Raw genomic sequence first — 16,731 nt, 5'->3', positions numbered from 1 at the left:
AGCTATTAATGTCTCATTCTAAGGTAATAAAAACATTACGGCTAATTAAGTAAGTTCTTTATACACCACTGAAAACATAGTTATGGATGTCATATTGCATTTCTGTTAATAGATACTCAACTTTGTTACACATTGCACCTTTAACTAACATGATTAATCTGAGGAGAAATTATTGACTGAATTTGTATTTACACACTTGTATCAATTGGTGGCTGCAGGTTTATGTTGAAGAAGAAAACAGAGTTAAACACTAGTCACTCATCAGCTCGTCTGTTGGAGGAAGTGCTGGCCATCGAGAAAGATGAAGACAACCGCCTCGTTCACTGTACTACGGTAGACAATAACCCTCTTCTAATTGATCCATTTGTTTTGGATCACTGAATGGGAACTTGTGACTTTCAAGCAAGTAGTCTTAAGTTACTTTTTATGTTTAACATAATCTTATTTCATCTTTCTCACCGCAGTATTATTACTCTGTGAGAATCCCCTACAGTCAGGAGCCCTCATACGTTTGGGTCGGATGGGTAACTTCGAAGTTCAACCATCATGATGTGACCTTTGACCTGGACAGCATTTGCAGTGTCACAGTCACTCTTGGGGATGAGTGGGGCAAAGTTCATGAGAGGTAGGACTCATGGGGCATTTGAAAGATGCTGTATCTTTTTAAAAAAAATTATTGGTATGTAGCCTATCTGGACCGTGTCAGGGTGATTTGTGCATTCCAACACTGGGAACCGTTCTAACCATTGACCGGTGTCTAATAATTCACAGATTGCCAATGATTGCCTTTTTGACACTTTTCGCTTGACGCAGTGTCTCGTTCCCTGTTCTCAGGGAACAAAGGTTACAGTCTTAACCTGAGACGTTCCCTTTCAAAGGGAACTCGAACTGCGTCAAGCGCTGAGGCGTTCCGCATAGCGCTTGGCGCAGTTCAAGTTCCCTTCGAAAGGGAACTGATCGTCTGATCTTCATCAAACTTCATAGAAATTATTATAGACGTCAATTATAGATTCAAATCTAAATCCAAATAAAAAACTCTTTGAAAAAATGACACAAGGTCACAAAATATTAAATAAAAGCTAATTCAAAATATTAATAAACCTGTCTTTAATATTATGTAATGCTGTTCTGTGTGTATTTGTTAGTGTCAAGCGTAGCAGCTGCTACATGGTGAGTGCAGCAGAGGGCAGTAGTCTCTCCCACAGTCGCAACAGCAGCGGGCTGGAGATTGGCTGTCTGGTTGACACAGCAACAGGGCTCCTGACATTCACTGCTAATGGCAAGGAGCTTGCAACTTACTTCCAGGTAAACATCAAAGTCAGAAGTGGTGACGTTGCATTCATTTAGCATTGCATATTTTACCTATCATTATTGAATCATTTAGGTTAAAGTACATTAGTGTATTCTAATAATATATTATGATGCTTGCATTTGGAAAAATACCATAATTTCAAGCATATCTTGACTATGTAGTCATGATTTGAGCCATAAACAAGCAGAAAGACACTTTCTACATACTTCTTATGACAAACTTGTCCTCATTCATATGTTTAGATATAAGTGTACATTTAGTTTCAGCATTGTCTCTCCTTTTGTAGGTGGAACCTGGCACCAAACTTTTCCCTGCTGTATTTGCTAAACCCACCAGCCCTGATGTTTTCCAGTTTGAGCTGGGGCGTATCAAGGTACACCCAATACATCAGTTATGTTCTCCATGGCCAGACCTAATAAATGTGTGAAAAGGTGCTTCTTTCAGCCCAATGGCCGATGCCGATGTCCTTGCAGGCTTTAAAAGAATCCCATTGCCAGCAATGCCTCATTTGGCATTAATACATAAAAACCTTGAATGCTGTATCAGTCTTTGGCTGTAACACATCCATTTTGGCTGAGTTTGGCTTAAAGCTGCAGTCCGGCGTTTTTCCTCTTTGTCGCCATCTCTGTTTGCAATCTGCAATTGCAGTCGTTTGCGGAATTTCGCGAATACTTCAACAAACAATGTTTGAGGAGACTGTGAGGCTGTCAGTCACCGTGCCAATGTGGATACTGGCATTCAGAATCACAGATTATTATTTATGACCTAAGTATCACCACCATACTGGAAAATGTCATTTGAACTAGTAAGATATATCCACTTTTGTTCTGATTCTGACATTGCAGTACATCGCGCTGTGAGAAAAGGCTATAAATCTCCACCTCCAGCATCCTCACTTGCAATATAGCCTACTAGCCGAGACTCTTCTTTAAATTATGTGTACAGATGTGACGTAATGATGCAAAGACATGTTTGAATCTCCCACTCAAATCGGGAATATATTATATTATATTATATTATATTAGTTTAGAACGCCCAGAAAAAAGTATTTCACTATTGATCTGTTCTTAACAAATAAAACATCAAATAACTTTGTATCTATATAGTTTTCCTATAATATTTTCAGCGGTCTATATTTGTAATGTTGCTCACAGAATGTGATGCCACTATCAGCGGGAGTTTTTTGGAGCGAAAGAAGAAATGCAAGACCTCAGTGCCCTCCCAGATTGTGTGTTCAACACTTAACGCCTATGCGGTGGACCCGAGTACCTGACCACTCTCAACCTGTGGAAGTGACCCGTCTGGAGGAGAGAAATGGCTGGAGAGCTCGCTGCACACAGATCCGACAGATCATGACCCTGCATATACCCGAGGATAACAGGTCAGAGGTCACTTTGGAGGTGTCAAGTTGCAGCTAACGTATGCATTTGTTCATTTTTTTTTGCCATTTTTATCTATACAGTAGAGCTAGAAATATTACTAAAAAGAAAAGTTTTGATTTTAGATGTGACATCTATTTTGTGGCATATTAGTTTGAATTAAAACTTTCAACCATGACAGCTTAGTTTAGTCTTAGTTTCTGAAGAATAATTAAATGTATATTCACAGAATCCACTCAGGGATATACAAATGCGAGAGTCCACGAAACAGAGTGTGTAGCACATACAATACCAGAATGAACCAAACTTGAGGGAGTTCACAGGGATAATGAACAGGTGTGATCGTTAAATCAGTAACCATGGTGACAAACAAGGGGCTAGAAAATGAGAACAAAGGAAACAGGAAGCCATAAGCAAACTAAGATTCCATGAAAATGAAACCCTGCCTCAAATCGAGCCGTTTGACCGTGTGATGTCACACGGTCGGACGTCCCTCCCACGATTGTTGATTGACAGCAACGTTTCAATACATCCCCGTCCTGAGCGAGCTGTCATCAAAGTCTGTCTTTGCTGATACGCTGGAGCACAATGGCGTCTAAGCGATTGTGGTGTTCTGTTCTTGGACGTTCTTGGGTCCTAAATCCGAACCGCTGAAGACGCTGTGGCTGAGTTTTGTTATAAAATAATTTTTTGTTGTTGTTTTTCTAGTTCCATGATAATTACTTCTCCCTCTTTTAGGTGTGTGGACATTCTGGAACTGTCTGAACTGCGGGATCTCCTGAAGTTCCATGACCACACCCTTCGCCTCTACTCGGCCCTTTCAGCTCATGGAAACACACATGTAAGCCACGCCCTCTGCAGCCATGTGGACCAATCACAACTCTTGTTCGCCTTGCAGTGTTCTAGAATGCCAGGTCAGCTGCGGATAAATTACTACAACCTCCTCATCAACACCCACCTCGCTGCCCATGCCAGTGCCAGGCAGGCAATGAACCATGAATACATTGTGCCCATGATGGATGCCACGCAGTCTATTACGCTTTTCAGAAATGACAGGAAAGTGCAAAGATTCCCAGGAAGTGACTTCAGCACTTCCCTGCGTCCGAGAATGCGCTTCACATCACCTTGCTTCATTAGAGCTTATAAAGTAGATGAGATGGAAGGAGGTAACGATGGGGCTTTGTGGAGTAATTTTCGCCAAGACAGCCCAGAGTTCCCATTGGATGTATTAAAGGCTGTTGTCATTGCAATGCTGAAGGAGGCAGTGACAGCAGTTGGGCAGGGTGTGAGGGATCCTGCAGGGGGCAGCATTGAGTTCCTGTTGGTTCCTCTGCTTGGTTTACTTCACACACTCCTGATGGTGGGTGTGTATCAGGGGACAGATCTGGAGGCCGTGTTTAGTCTCATCCTGCCAGTCAGATACATGAGAGGAACATGTAGAACAGAGAAGATGGATGAACTTGAAGAGAGTGATGGAGAAAGACAGGAAATAGAGGGTAGAGATTGGGAGAATGATGTCTCTCAGCAAAGCCTTCTTCAGATGAAGCTTCCAGAAGCTGTCAAATTGCAGGTTGGCAACAAATCATTTAAAGAGGTCATTCACCCAAAAAATAAAATTTTGTCATTATCAGATGAGCATAAGAAGGCTCTTATGCTCACCAAGGCTACATTTATTTGATCAAAAATACAGTAAAACTTTGAATATTGGAAAATATTATAATACATTTAAAGGAAACCAGATTTTGCTGCTTGAAATTTTTGTTGACACCATGGTGCATTTTTTGATCAACAAAGTTCAAATAAAGCAATAAGTCCAGCGTTTTACAGTGAATTTAGAACAGCTAAGGGGGCGTTATTAGCCACTCCATAAAATGATTCATTTTAATATTAATTTTATTCATAAAATGAACACCAGCAAGAAAAAATATAACGTTATAACACATTTATTCCTCCGCCAAGCATTCGGTCACAAGTGTATGTTTGTTGAGTAATTTACAACAGCTTTGAACGCGGCTCAACCAATCAGAATCAAGGACCGGAACTATCCAATTTAATGTGTCCTTGCTGAATAAAGTTATCAATTTCTTTTCTTCTTTTCTTTTTACTTACCTTAAACCTTTGAAAGGTTCACCTATACTTCATGAGCACCAAATTAGCTTATTAGAATGATTTCTGAAGGATCATGTGACACTAAAGACTGGAGAAATGATGCTGAAAATTCAGCTTTGCATCACAGGAATAAATTACATTTTTAAATATACAGTATTCAAGATTTAGAAAGCAATTTAAATTGTAATGCTATTTCACAATATTAACATTTTTACTGTATTTTTTTTTAATCAAATAAATTATGCCTTGGCCAGTAGACTTCTTTCAAAAGCATTTGGAATAAAGCTATATATTTGTTTTCTTTCTCATCATCAGGTGTGCCACCTTCTGAAGTACTTATGTGACTGCCAGGTGCGTCACAGAGTAGAAGCTGTGATGTCATTCTCAGGTGACTTTGTTGGTCACCTCCAAGACAACCAGCACTTCCGGTACAATGAAGTTATGGATGCGCTCAACATGTCTGCTGCCCTCACTGCGCGCAAAACTAAAGAGTTCCGTTCCCCCCCTCAGGAACAGGTCAGAGGTCATGGGATAACAGTATTAGACGAAGGTGCGTTCCATTCGACAGGTCCCTACGCAGTGTTCACTGCTCCCTACTCCCTGAACACGGTATATCAGTTGAAGTGGACTTCACTGACTTCCTGTGAAGTGATGTATCAATGTTCCCTTATTCCCTATATACCATTTGTACCGTTTACAGTGCCCTTCGAACTGAACATGTTCGTTCCCTTCGAATTGGAATCTCACTTTTAACATGGCGAAATACCCTGTGAAGTCCACTTACGGTCGAATGGAACGCACCTTCTGTCCTTCTGTCATCATTTACTCACATTCTTGTCGTTCCAAACCTGTATGACTTACTTTATAAAAGGAATTTTGGTAACGCTTCCTTTTACAGTACAGTAATTACAGTGTACTTACAGTGTACTTACCTAGAAAGTACTGGCTAATATAAGGTAAGTACATGGAACAGGGGTAGGTTTAGATATTTTGGGGTAGGTTCAGGGTTAGTACTAGTTATTACCCAATAATTGCAGTTACTAAAATAAGTACATAGTATTTACATGGGTAACTGGACTGTAAAATGAAGCGTTACCGGAATTTTATTTTTTAGGGAATTTATATTTTTTGTTACGCCGAAGAAAGTCGTACAGGCTTGGAACGTCATAAGGTTGAGTTACTTTAGTTAGTTTTATTTTTGTATGAATTATCCTTTTAAAGTCATGTTGTAATGTAAGTAGTGACAGATCTTTACTTTTGCATCTGAATGAAATGGATTTTTGAAAAAAAGGAAAACATTTAGGGCGGGAACATGGTTCTATACATTAGTTGTTCATTGGATGGAGGCAGATTTAAAGGCAAGCTTTCGGTCAGTTGTAAGCAAGGTTCTTAAGGAGTTCTGTCTTTTTTTTCTCCGTTCAGATGAACATGATGTTGAGCTTCCGCGAGGAGTGTCAGGATTGTCCGTGCCCAGAGGACATCCAAGATTTGATGTGGGAATTCCATCAGGATCTAATGGCCCACTGTGGTAGGCAGCCAATTAGGACAACCAATTCCATAATCGTATTGCCATCAACTGGCATCATGACCTGTCATACTTGAAGCATTTATTTATTTTTCTTTATTTAATTCAGGAATTAAGATAGACAGTGATTCAGAGAATGAGAATGAGGATGACCTGTCAATCAGGAATAACCTCCAAGGCCTAGTGGGTAAAATAATGAATTTAAAGAGGAGAATGTCTGGCCTGCCTGAGGAGATTGTGAACAAACCTGGTCAGAAACACTACCAGTCTCTTTCGTTATGATTTGTGTTAATATAGCCTCTTGATTCTATTGATCTTGTAAAACTGTGATTCTACTGTAAGTTTAAACGGACCTCTCTCATTCTAGTCTCTCTGCAGCAGCTGATATCAGAGACCATGATGCACTGGGCCCAAGAGGGAGCGATTGAAGACCCCGTTCTGGTGCGTGCTGTTTTCAGCCTGCTGCTACAACAGTATGCTGGGCTGGATGGCCAGATGTCTGCTCCACTACAGAAGGCTTACTGTATCAGCCAGGCATCTGTGGAAGACGCTCTTAACCTACAGTGGGCTCTAGCATGCATTCGCTCATTGCTCACGGCTAGGATGGGCAAAGAAGAAGAGGAACTTATGATTAGAGGACTGGGGTGAGAGACGGTAGCTGTTTATATAGGTAGAACACTAGGCATTATACAGCGTCTAATGTTTCACTCAATAATTGTCACTTGACCTTTTCAAATAGCATGAGAGTTGCAACCTTCTTCATAATTATTATAAAACCCAAAGGAAAGAGAAATGTATAAGTTGACTCATTTAACTTATTAACTTATTTACTCAATTATAATATGTGACAGAGAACAAAAAATACATTAACATTCTCTGAACGACTTGCTTGCTAATTAAGCTTTGTCATCACAGGAATAAATTACATTTTAAAATGCATTAAAACTGAAAAAAATAATTTTAAATTGTAAAACATATATCACAATATTACTGTTTTTACTGTGTTTTTTTAACCAAATAAATGCAGTCTAGGTGAGCAAACTTAGAGACTTAAAAAAAAAAAAAAAACATTAAAGAAATCTTACCAACCCCAAACTTTTAAACGGTACTGTATTTTCATGATTAAGCACAAATACATAATTATTATTATTATTATTTTTTTTTTTTTGCATTTCTAATCAGGCACTAAACTTGATACCCATGAAATGTCTTAGCCCATAGAATTAATTTTAACACATCCTATAATGCAGCATTCATCCCCCCTGTTTTCTATGCTATATTGCTATGTCCAAGCCAGGTTATCCTTTATTTGAGACCTGAGTTTTCTCTTGTGTAGTGACATCATGAACAATAAAGTTTTCTACCAGCATCCTAATCTGATGAGAGCTCTGGGGATGCATGAGACCGTCATGGAAGTTATGGTGAATGTACTTGGTGCTAGAGTATCCAAGGTAATCGTACTAACAATTACTTTCAGTGATTATCATCTTATGTGTTCATTAATGTTCAGTAGTCAGATGTCAATTGCATAATATAACCTAATCATTAGATTAAGTTGAATGTTTTACTTTATTCACTCCAGTGAGGTCCTCTGATAACTCCGATTCTCTTGCCTCATTAAGGAAATCATGTTCCCTAAGATGGTTGCACACTGCTGTCGTTTCCTGTGTTATTTCTGTCGAATCAGTCGCCATAACCAGAAAGCCATGTTTGATCATCTCAGCTACCTGCTGGACAACAGCAATGTAGGACTTGGTAGGTTCATACTGATCTGGTTTAACCCATAAATAACCTTCAACTTGAACATTTTTATGGAAGTAGACTAAGTAAATGTGATGGGGTTTTTTTCTGATCAGCGTCACCTTCAATGAGAGGATCGACTCCTCTGGATGTGGCGGCCGCTTCTGTCATGGACAACAACGAGCTGGCACTTGCTCTCACGGAGGCAGATCTAGAGAAAGTAAGTCTCACTGACGGATTGCTTTTTCTCTCTTCTACATCCCTTGTGACTTTTGGTGATATTGAACTGGTCTGGTCTTTCTGAATGTGTCCGTACAGGTTGTGGAGTATTTGGGAGGTTGTGGTTTGTGTAGTTGTGCTCTGCTGGTCTCCAAAGGATACCCTGATATTGGATGGAATCCTGTAGAGGGAGAACGTTACCTGGACTTCCTACGCTTTGCAGTATTTTGCAATGGTAATGATTAGTTTTAATCTGCAATCCTGACCTGGTGAAACCTAACTGAATGCCTTTTTGGTTGGTTTTGATCAATTGTTCTCCTCATACAGGTGAGAGTGTTGAGGAGAATGCCTATGTGGTGGTGAGGCTTCTGATTCGCCGACCTGAGTGCTTTGGCCCTGCTCTTCGAGGGGAGGGGGGAAATGGTCTTCTAGCAACCATGGAGGAAGCCATTAGAATTTCCCACCAGCAGGATGGAATCAGTGTACACAGTTCCAACCGGACGCTGTGAGTGTTGTGTTTTTAGTTTTATTCTGTCTTTGTTTTTCTCATTTTCGCTCATAGCCGTGTCTCATTCCGACCTGCACTCTTAGTGACACGCTTGATGATGAAGATGATGATGTCATCCACATGGGACACGCCATAATGACCTTCTACTCTGCTCTGATCGATCTATTGGGTCGCTGCGCCCCTGAAACGCATGTAAGTGTTTCGGGAAACCCACTGGGGAAAGCTAGATAAGAGCCTCATGATGTGTTTGAAGGAGTGAGTTGGAAATGGCTAATTGGTTTTATCTACTTTTTAAGGCCATGTCAGTTTCCATTAAAGCTTTGAATGGTTTTTCAGTTTACTAATGTTTTTTTTTTTTGTTGTTGTTGTGTGCGTATGTGGCCTTGCAGCTCATAGAAGCGGGTAAAGGTGAGGCCATCCGATTCAGGGCAATCTTGAGGTCTCTCGTTCCCAGAGAGGATCTGGAAGGCATCATAAACATTCCTTTTAGTTTACCAATTATAAACACAGGTGCGTGTGGAAGTGTTGGTGTTTGTTGACTTGCAAACTTAAGTAAAATATACATTCATGATGTAAAATCATTCTTTTCAACACAATTGATTTATCTTTCTACAGTAAATCTATTTGATTAAAAACTGGGGTCAGCGTAATGAGAGAGCCCGAGCTCAGTTTTTAAATAAACTAAGCATATTTAGGTTGGAGTTGCTGGGAAATTATGTAGTTAGTTATTTGAAGTCTAGAAGTGATTAATTGGTGGTGGAAAATGTTTTGTGCTTGTTATACTCAGATGATGTAGTGATCGAGCCAGACATGTCTCGGATCTTTTGTCCGGATCACAAAGCAGCCATGGTGCTGTTTTTGGACCGAGTCTACGGAGTTCAGGACCAGCAGTTCTTGCTACATTTACTGGAGTATGGTTTCCTGCCGGACCTGCAAGCGGCTGTTAACATGGATAACGTAATTTGAAAGTCTTCACTGTCTCTTTTGCTCAATTTAATACATTCTTGATGAATAAAAGTATTATTTTGTATTATTTGTATTATTCAAGTATTATTTATATATATATATCTTTATCTGCAGATGGGGTTAGGTGGAACAGACATGGCCCTGGCCCTCAATCGATACATATGTGTGGCCATGCTGCCACTGCTGAGTAAGTATTCCTCTCTCCTGTGTGACTCTTCATCTCAATGGACCAGGCTGGTGGATGGGCTTCTGGAGGGTGTCTACAGCCTCTCTAAAGCCTGCGGACTGACCAAGGCCCAGAGAGATGCCATACAGGACTGTCTGCTGGCAGTGTGCGGGTGAGGATGTTAGACATTGTTTCTTTTTGTGTTGATCATTAGTAAAAGTCATTAATATGATTGACACAATTACAAGAGTGACTGTTTTAAGGATTTCTGCAAATAATGTGGTCACTGCATCTTTGTCTTCCAGTTCTTGCTCTTGTAGGACTGACTTTAAGATCTGTCATTTACTGCAAAAGCTTTTTTTTTATACTGTATGGGTTTGTATGTTTATAATCCATTCATATTTTTTTAACTGCATGTGTGAAACTTCATTCCCACAGAAAACTGAATCCCTCCATGCTGCAATTTCTGCTGCGTAATCTTGTGTATGACGTCCCTCAACTGTCAGAAAACTCTAAGATGCCACTTAAGGTTTAAAGAGAAAACATAAAAAAAACAAAGCATTCAATCAAAAAATATTTAAAGATGAATCAGGTATTCATAATTCTGCTTATCATTGTGGTCATTTCCTCTCCCAGCTGTTGACCAATCATTATGAGCAGAGCAGGAAGTACTACTGTCTGAATGATGGATGGGGTGGCTTTGGCTCCGCCTCAGAGGAAGAACTTCGTCTGACCAGGAGGCTGTTTTGGGGTATATTCAGTGCTCTTGCCAAAAAAGTGAGAAAAGACAGAAAACACTCTTTCATTACGCTCAGTTTATATTGCAAATATGCCACGAACCACGTGATCATACAATTAATTGCTCCTAAATAGTGTCTTATGGATAGAATGTTGGTTCTAACAGTTGAATTTTAAAGTTGAAATTTGTAATCTTTTCCGCAGTGTTGCGATGCAGACCTGTTCAAACTGGCCCTCGGTTGTCTCAGTGCAGTTGCTGGGGCGATTCCTCCCAACCACCTTGACCCGAGCTGCACCGGCGGACAAGAGATGCACTTAGCGATGGATTCAGAGAGACGGTTTTGTCCTCGACCCCTGGACACCTCAAAGTAAGACTTCTATTGACTTAAAAGGGCCATGAAACATGCTTAACCAGGGCAAATAAACACTCTTGAGCTTGATCTAATTGCCCGTGAGCACTGGTTTTAGAAGTTCACTTTATCTCTTGTATTGCGTTTATTTGATATGTGATGAATAATAATCTAGTTTTTTTCATGCATTTATAGTGTGACAATCCCAGAGAGGCTCGAGTTTGTGGTGAACAAATACGCTGAACATACACATGAGAAATGGTCAATGGACAAGGTAATAAGTTTCTTTACTTATTATTATAGGAATATACTTGATGATAATAGCCATTAATATAGTGAAATATTTGGGAAATATGTAGTTTTAATTGTGTTTGCCATTTGTGTTTGATGGTTCTTTTCCAGTTTGGTAATGGCTGGGTTCATGGAGAACAGCTTTCTGAGAGTGCTAAAGTTCATCCACTCCTAAAACCTTACAGAGCTCTATCTGAGAAGGTAGTTCACCCTCCCTCACAATGCATGCACACACATTACAAACAACAACACTATATATTCAGTGTTATTCAAATAGATTTAAACAGGCAACTTTCAGTTTATTTTCTCGCATTGAGGTTGCTCTGTATTTTAGGATAAAGAAGGTTATCGAGGGGTCATCAAAGAGACTGTGAAATGCATGCTGTTCTTGGGCTGGACTATTGAGAGGACCAATGAGGGGGAGTCACAAGGCTTTCACAACCCAGCTAGGAGGATCTCGCAGTCTGGCAAGGTAATGTACAGTGTTGGGAATAGTTGATTAAATGAATTCGCCTCAGGCTGAAGGAAATGCAAATTCACACCTGTACACAAAGCTCAAACAAAGCTTTCAGCTCTGCTACTGTTCTGGATTACAGAAGAATAAGACTCAGGAGAAGAAAGTTCAAATGTTATGTATAACCATCATGTTTACACAGCGCACACAACGCCTTTGCACTTACTCCTGATTTCTCTCAACATGGGCACATGAGCGATGCCAGCCAGTAAGAGGGAAATCAAAGTAAAATGCGTTAAAAAAGAAATGCAGATATTTTGTTGAAAATTTAAACGTAATCTGATTACTTATTATATACTACTATAAAAAATAAAACTGGTGTAAGCAATGTAACTAGTGTTATGGCTGAACACCGTGTGACACCGGTAACAAACTATAGCACCAATACTAATAGCCTATTGTGTGGTATTCTGGTTTCTCTGTTCTATCCATTATTCCTTAAATTTAAACAACAGATATTTTGTCATTGCACTCGTAAGCAAACCGGACTATATATACTGTATGTATATGTATATATATATATATATATATATATATATATATAGTGCTGGTCCATGTTTGGAGCACTAGAAAAAATAAAATATGTTAAAAAAAAAAAGCTGTTTAAGCTTACAAAATCCTTCCAATATACAGATTTCTGTATTTTCGTACCTAAAAAATATGACGCATGTGAATTGTGTAAATCGAAATGTATTGCTTCTTTAAAGCAGTGCCATCTGCGGGACACCCTTAGCATGTTAGCCAGGGTTTAATGCGCCAAATACAAGTAAAATATATGTTGAAACTGTGTTATTTGGCAGATTCCTGGTAACTTTTTTATGAATTTTGGCAATGTATGGTTGTGAGAATGTGATCTAGCTTAGTGCGATCATCAAATCGCAATGGTTATGATATAATTATATACTGTACATATAAAGACTGAAGCGCTGCATGTTTCAGAGTAAAGCAGAGCACTGTTCATTTTAATAATAATAATAATAATAATAATTGGGAGCGTAGGTCATGTTTTCTTTCTTTTTTTGTCTTTAGCTCATCACATGTCTGAAATGTGTTTGTCACATTAATTTTTTTTTTCATTTTTTTAATAATATTATGAATAGTTATTATTATTACATGATTGTTTTCTTACATGATTACATGATTTGTGTCCATATCTGTGTTTTAGTGTTTCAGTACCACGCATTCTCTTTTTGCATTGAACTGACAGCTATTTCATACTACATACTGGGATTCAGTGATTGGGATTCAGAATAGTGTGTGCTCGCTAAGACTGAATTAACAGCTCTTAGGCTTTTAGGCAAGGCATTGCTTATTCAGAGAAAATGGGATGCATTCAAAATAGACTCTTCTTGGGTTTGACAAATGCTAATAATCAAACTAGATAAATGCATTGTGTGTCTATATAGAACATAAGTTGTGTTTTGTCTTTTTAATAGCTGTCTTTTGAAGGAGCATCCACATTCAGTCCAAAGCCCGTGGACACGAGCAGTGTCACTCTGACCTGGGATCAGTATGTAAGCAGCCTCAATGAATTCCACACAATATAAATCAGCTTTTATTTGAACAACTAGTATAGTTAAAATAGCTTTTAGAAGAACATTTTTTAGGAGTCATTTTAGAAATTGCCTCTTATATACTGCCAGCAGCTGGCTCTGTACATTAACAGGATTAAAAATAACTGCACTTTCAATTTGGTGTTGAAGGCTATGGCAGAGCGGTTGGCTGAGAATTATCATCACATCTGGGCAGCCAGGAAACGGCAGGAACTGGAGAGTAAAGGTGTGTGTTACAGATGGGCTGCTGTGAGAGATGATACAGTAAATTCAATTAGGGTTTCTGCAGCCACCTGCGTCTTACATTGAAGAAAGACACTGAAATAGCAATGCTGAGATGAAGAGGTGTGAATGTACACTACTGTCTTTTTAAGAAATAAATACTTTTATTCAGCACGGATGAATTTAATTGACAAAAACATTTATAATGTTAGAAAAGATTTATTTTTAAAAGCTGCAATCGAAAGTTTTTCTTCTTTGTCGCTATCTCTGTTCGAAATCTGCAATTGCAATTATTCGCGGAAATAGTTGGTGCATGAAACCAGTACCGCGATAAAGAGGTTGACTGGCAAAAAGTATTTTTATGTATTTTGTAAATACAAAAAGACTCATCTTAAATGTATTTAAATACAAATTGCATTTGATTTTCCCAAAGGCTTCAAAATACAAAATAGTATTTTGTATTTTAAATACATGTATCTGAAATACTGCCTATCCCTGCAACTGTGTAATAATATGCACTAATTACTAAAGCAGTGCCCTGGACAAGCTACGTGTAGGAATCAATGTATTCCAATAACTGTCAGCAATTGAATTAATTAAAATGTGTTGTATTTATATAACTATTAACAATGGCAATTGTTTCAAAGCCAAATTAGCAGGACTAGAATCCTTTGTGGCTGTTAATTCTGATGCTGTTTTTGTCCAGGAGGGGGCAGTCACCCTCTGCTTGTACCTTATGATGCTCTGAGTGTTAAAGACAAGAACCGAGTCAGAGACAAAGCTCAAGATGTTCTCAAGTTCTTCCAAATCAATGGGTACTCAGTGAGGAGGTGAGGGTGCTTTCCTCCTACTGGATACTAGAATGAGGATGATGCCTTTTGAAGTGCTCATTTCATTTTCACTGACTGGATTCTCACTGCACAGGAACAAAAAGGTGTCAGATGCTGATTCCCCAGCGATTGCAAGCCGCTTCACCTACGGCCTGCTTCAGCAAGCCCTCTGTCTCACTGAGCAAGCCCAGGAGGAGCTACTAGAACTGGGTTAGACACACACACACACACACACTGGTTGTTCCACTCCACTTCTCTTCAATTACTTATTTGCACATCTGTCTTTTTATATAACTGCCCATTAACTACAAGGCCTCACTGATCTGGAAGGGGTGTTAAAATGATACTTTACACAAATCTGAAAATGCTATCATCATCCTCATGCCTTTCCAAACCTCATGGCAATCCAGACCAAGCAGTTTTCTCACAGCTCTTTTTATATTAAATTGATGTGGCAAGAATCTGTCAGGATTGTTTTTAAAAAAAGGTATTCTCCTGAAGCAATATGATAGCTTTATGTGAGGGACGGACCAATATTTACTTTAAAGCGGCTTTCAAATCTCACTAGCATTCAGAGAGCTTTCATTGATTTTCAAATATGAACGTCATGGAAAATATGTAGAAATGAGAATCAGTGTTATTGTTAACTAATACTATTACAAATATTTTTTCTTAACTGAAATAAATTAAAATATAAATATCAATGTTATTTATAAAAATGATAAACAATTTCAATAAAAAATATAGAATATTGCCTTGCAATGTAACTAAAATACAATTTAGATTAAGTTGAAGTACTAAAATGAGTGAAAATGAAAATTTTAATATAATAATACATAAAATAATGTACTAAAATAGCTCTTGCAAATTAGATTTGAGAGCTACCACAGATATTTTTAGTGGATAAAACATTTTTTGGGGGTAAAGTGTTCTTTAAAATGATCAGAATTTCAGTTCATTCTATAGCCATTTGCAGTGGCTTGTCTAAAGCTTGTGAAGACTGCATTGAAATCTGCTTATTTAATTAGTGTTGTGTTGTGTTTTGCAGAGGTTGCTCAAGCTCGAGGGCAGATTAACAGGATTGAGAGAGTTCCTCGTGAACAACAAATTAATTTCTTCATTAAGGTCAGTCATCTTTAATGCAGCTCAGGTCTTTGGAACTGAACTTCACACTGAAATCCACGAGAATCCATCACAGCATTGCAGCTAAGTCAAACTTATTTAAAAAAAAAAAAAAAAATCCATTAAATGGATTTTTAGGATTATTTTTTTAAGACACTGCAAATGTCTATTTTGTGTATTGGCTGTGTGTATTTGTTAAGTGGTAATTAGCTTGTTCAAAGCAATTAGCTTGTTTTTTTGTTTGTTTTTTTTGTTTTTTGTTGAACCGTAGTGGTCATGGTAGATTGCCTTTTGTGTTGTTTGTCCAGATGGACATCTCTGTGGATCATGTCACTGCTGATCTCGGAATTGATTAGATGTCATGTTTTGCTTTGTATGATAGTATGCGTCCCTGTTCTGAGACAATATGCACCCTGCAAGTTAAAAAGGTTTTCTTTCCCACATGAAGATCAATAATGGCACTCAGCAGTTCCCTGACCTCCACAACCATCAATCTCATTAATGCGCTCTAAAAATCGTCACTTCAAATTCCAAACCTAACAACAAAAATCTGAAAATGAACATTTCTTCATACTCTTGTTTTATTCTATATTCATGTCTCTTTTTCTTTTTGTCCCAGGTTGTATTGCCACTGTTAGATCTATATTTCAAAAATCACTATCTCTACTTCCTGTCCACTACAATGTCTTCCATTAGAGATGGCTGCCAGTCCACAAATAAGGAAAAGGAGATGGTCACCAGGTAATTTGTGACAATAGACTGCCTTGACAAATGTTTATGTGATTATGTGGGTCAGGTTTTTCTTACATTGGTCTTCTTGAGTAAAATGAATAAACTTACTAAATAATGTCTTAAAGGTACATTCAGTCATGCTTTAAACCAATAAATGAATAGTACTTTTGTTTAAATATGTTTAAAAGTCACATGAGAGGAATACTCCAGTCATATCAGTAGCTTTATAAAAACTGCTTTATTTTGCATGGAGTGGGTGCCCTCATGGGGGCGGCCATGTTGAGATCACATGATCAGATGAATACTACTCAGTTTATTTTAGTAATCTCATGTTTTTTTTGACCCTTTTGCTCATGGAACAAATGAATCATGAGTAACTGATTATAGAATGTTAATGTACAATTACCTCAGTAACTGAATACTAAATAATTTGCTTTGGCGTGATATTGCATGTA

General features: G+C 38.4%; 1 protein-coding gene across 2 annotated transcripts in view; it reads left to right on the top strand.

The window, feature by feature from the left end:
- Nucleotides 1–16,731, top strand: part of ryr2b (ryanodine receptor 2b (cardiac)) — a 56,095-nt gene that overhangs the window by 13,640 nt on the left and 25,724 nt on the right. For both annotated transcript variants that reach the window (XM_089120282.1, XM_089120283.1), the window contains exons 30-60: nt 219–333; nt 465–625; nt 1,146–1,305; nt 1,599–1,685; nt 2,467–2,693; nt 3,430–4,261; nt 5,116–5,316; nt 6,223–6,328; nt 6,435–6,575; nt 6,693–6,969; nt 7,662–7,776; nt 7,948–8,080; nt 8,182–8,285; nt 8,384–8,519; nt 8,612–8,789; nt 8,876–8,984; nt 9,182–9,302; nt 9,580–9,749; nt 9,873–10,096; nt 10,363–10,453; nt 10,561–10,701; nt 10,867–11,030; nt 11,208–11,286; nt 11,415–11,504; nt 11,638–11,775; nt 13,254–13,331; nt 13,521–13,596; nt 14,299–14,422; nt 14,517–14,632; nt 15,471–15,547; nt 16,164–16,285. In XM_089120282.1, coding sequence (XP_088976408.1) covers nt 219–333; nt 465–625; nt 1,146–1,305; nt 1,599–1,685; nt 2,467–2,693; nt 3,430–4,261; nt 5,116–5,316; nt 6,223–6,328; nt 6,435–6,575; nt 6,693–6,969; nt 7,662–7,776; nt 7,948–8,080; nt 8,182–8,285; nt 8,384–8,519; nt 8,612–8,789; nt 8,876–8,984; nt 9,182–9,302; nt 9,580–9,749; nt 9,873–10,096; nt 10,363–10,453; nt 10,561–10,701; nt 10,867–11,030; nt 11,208–11,286; nt 11,415–11,504; nt 11,638–11,775; nt 13,254–13,331; nt 13,521–13,596; nt 14,299–14,422; nt 14,517–14,632; nt 15,471–15,547; nt 16,164–16,285 — 4,893 coding nt within the window. The remainder of the gene's footprint in view (nt 1–218; nt 334–464; nt 626–1,145; nt 1,306–1,598; nt 1,686–2,466; nt 2,694–3,429; nt 4,262–5,115; nt 5,317–6,222; nt 6,329–6,434; nt 6,576–6,692; nt 6,970–7,661; nt 7,777–7,947; nt 8,081–8,181; nt 8,286–8,383; nt 8,520–8,611; nt 8,790–8,875; nt 8,985–9,181; nt 9,303–9,579; nt 9,750–9,872; nt 10,097–10,362; nt 10,454–10,560; nt 10,702–10,866; nt 11,031–11,207; nt 11,287–11,414; nt 11,505–11,637; nt 11,776–13,253; nt 13,332–13,520; nt 13,597–14,298; nt 14,423–14,516; nt 14,633–15,470; nt 15,548–16,163; nt 16,286–16,731) is intronic.

The sequence above is a fragment of the Pimephales promelas genome, chromosome 15, assembly GCF_988280905.1.
Source record: "Pimephales promelas chromosome 15, fPimPro1.hap1.1, whole genome shotgun sequence".
In the NCBI taxonomy this organism is placed as follows: domain Eukaryota; kingdom Metazoa; phylum Chordata; class Actinopteri; order Cypriniformes; family Leuciscidae; genus Pimephales; species Pimephales promelas.
This window is presented reverse-complemented; position numbering and strand designations above follow the sequence as displayed.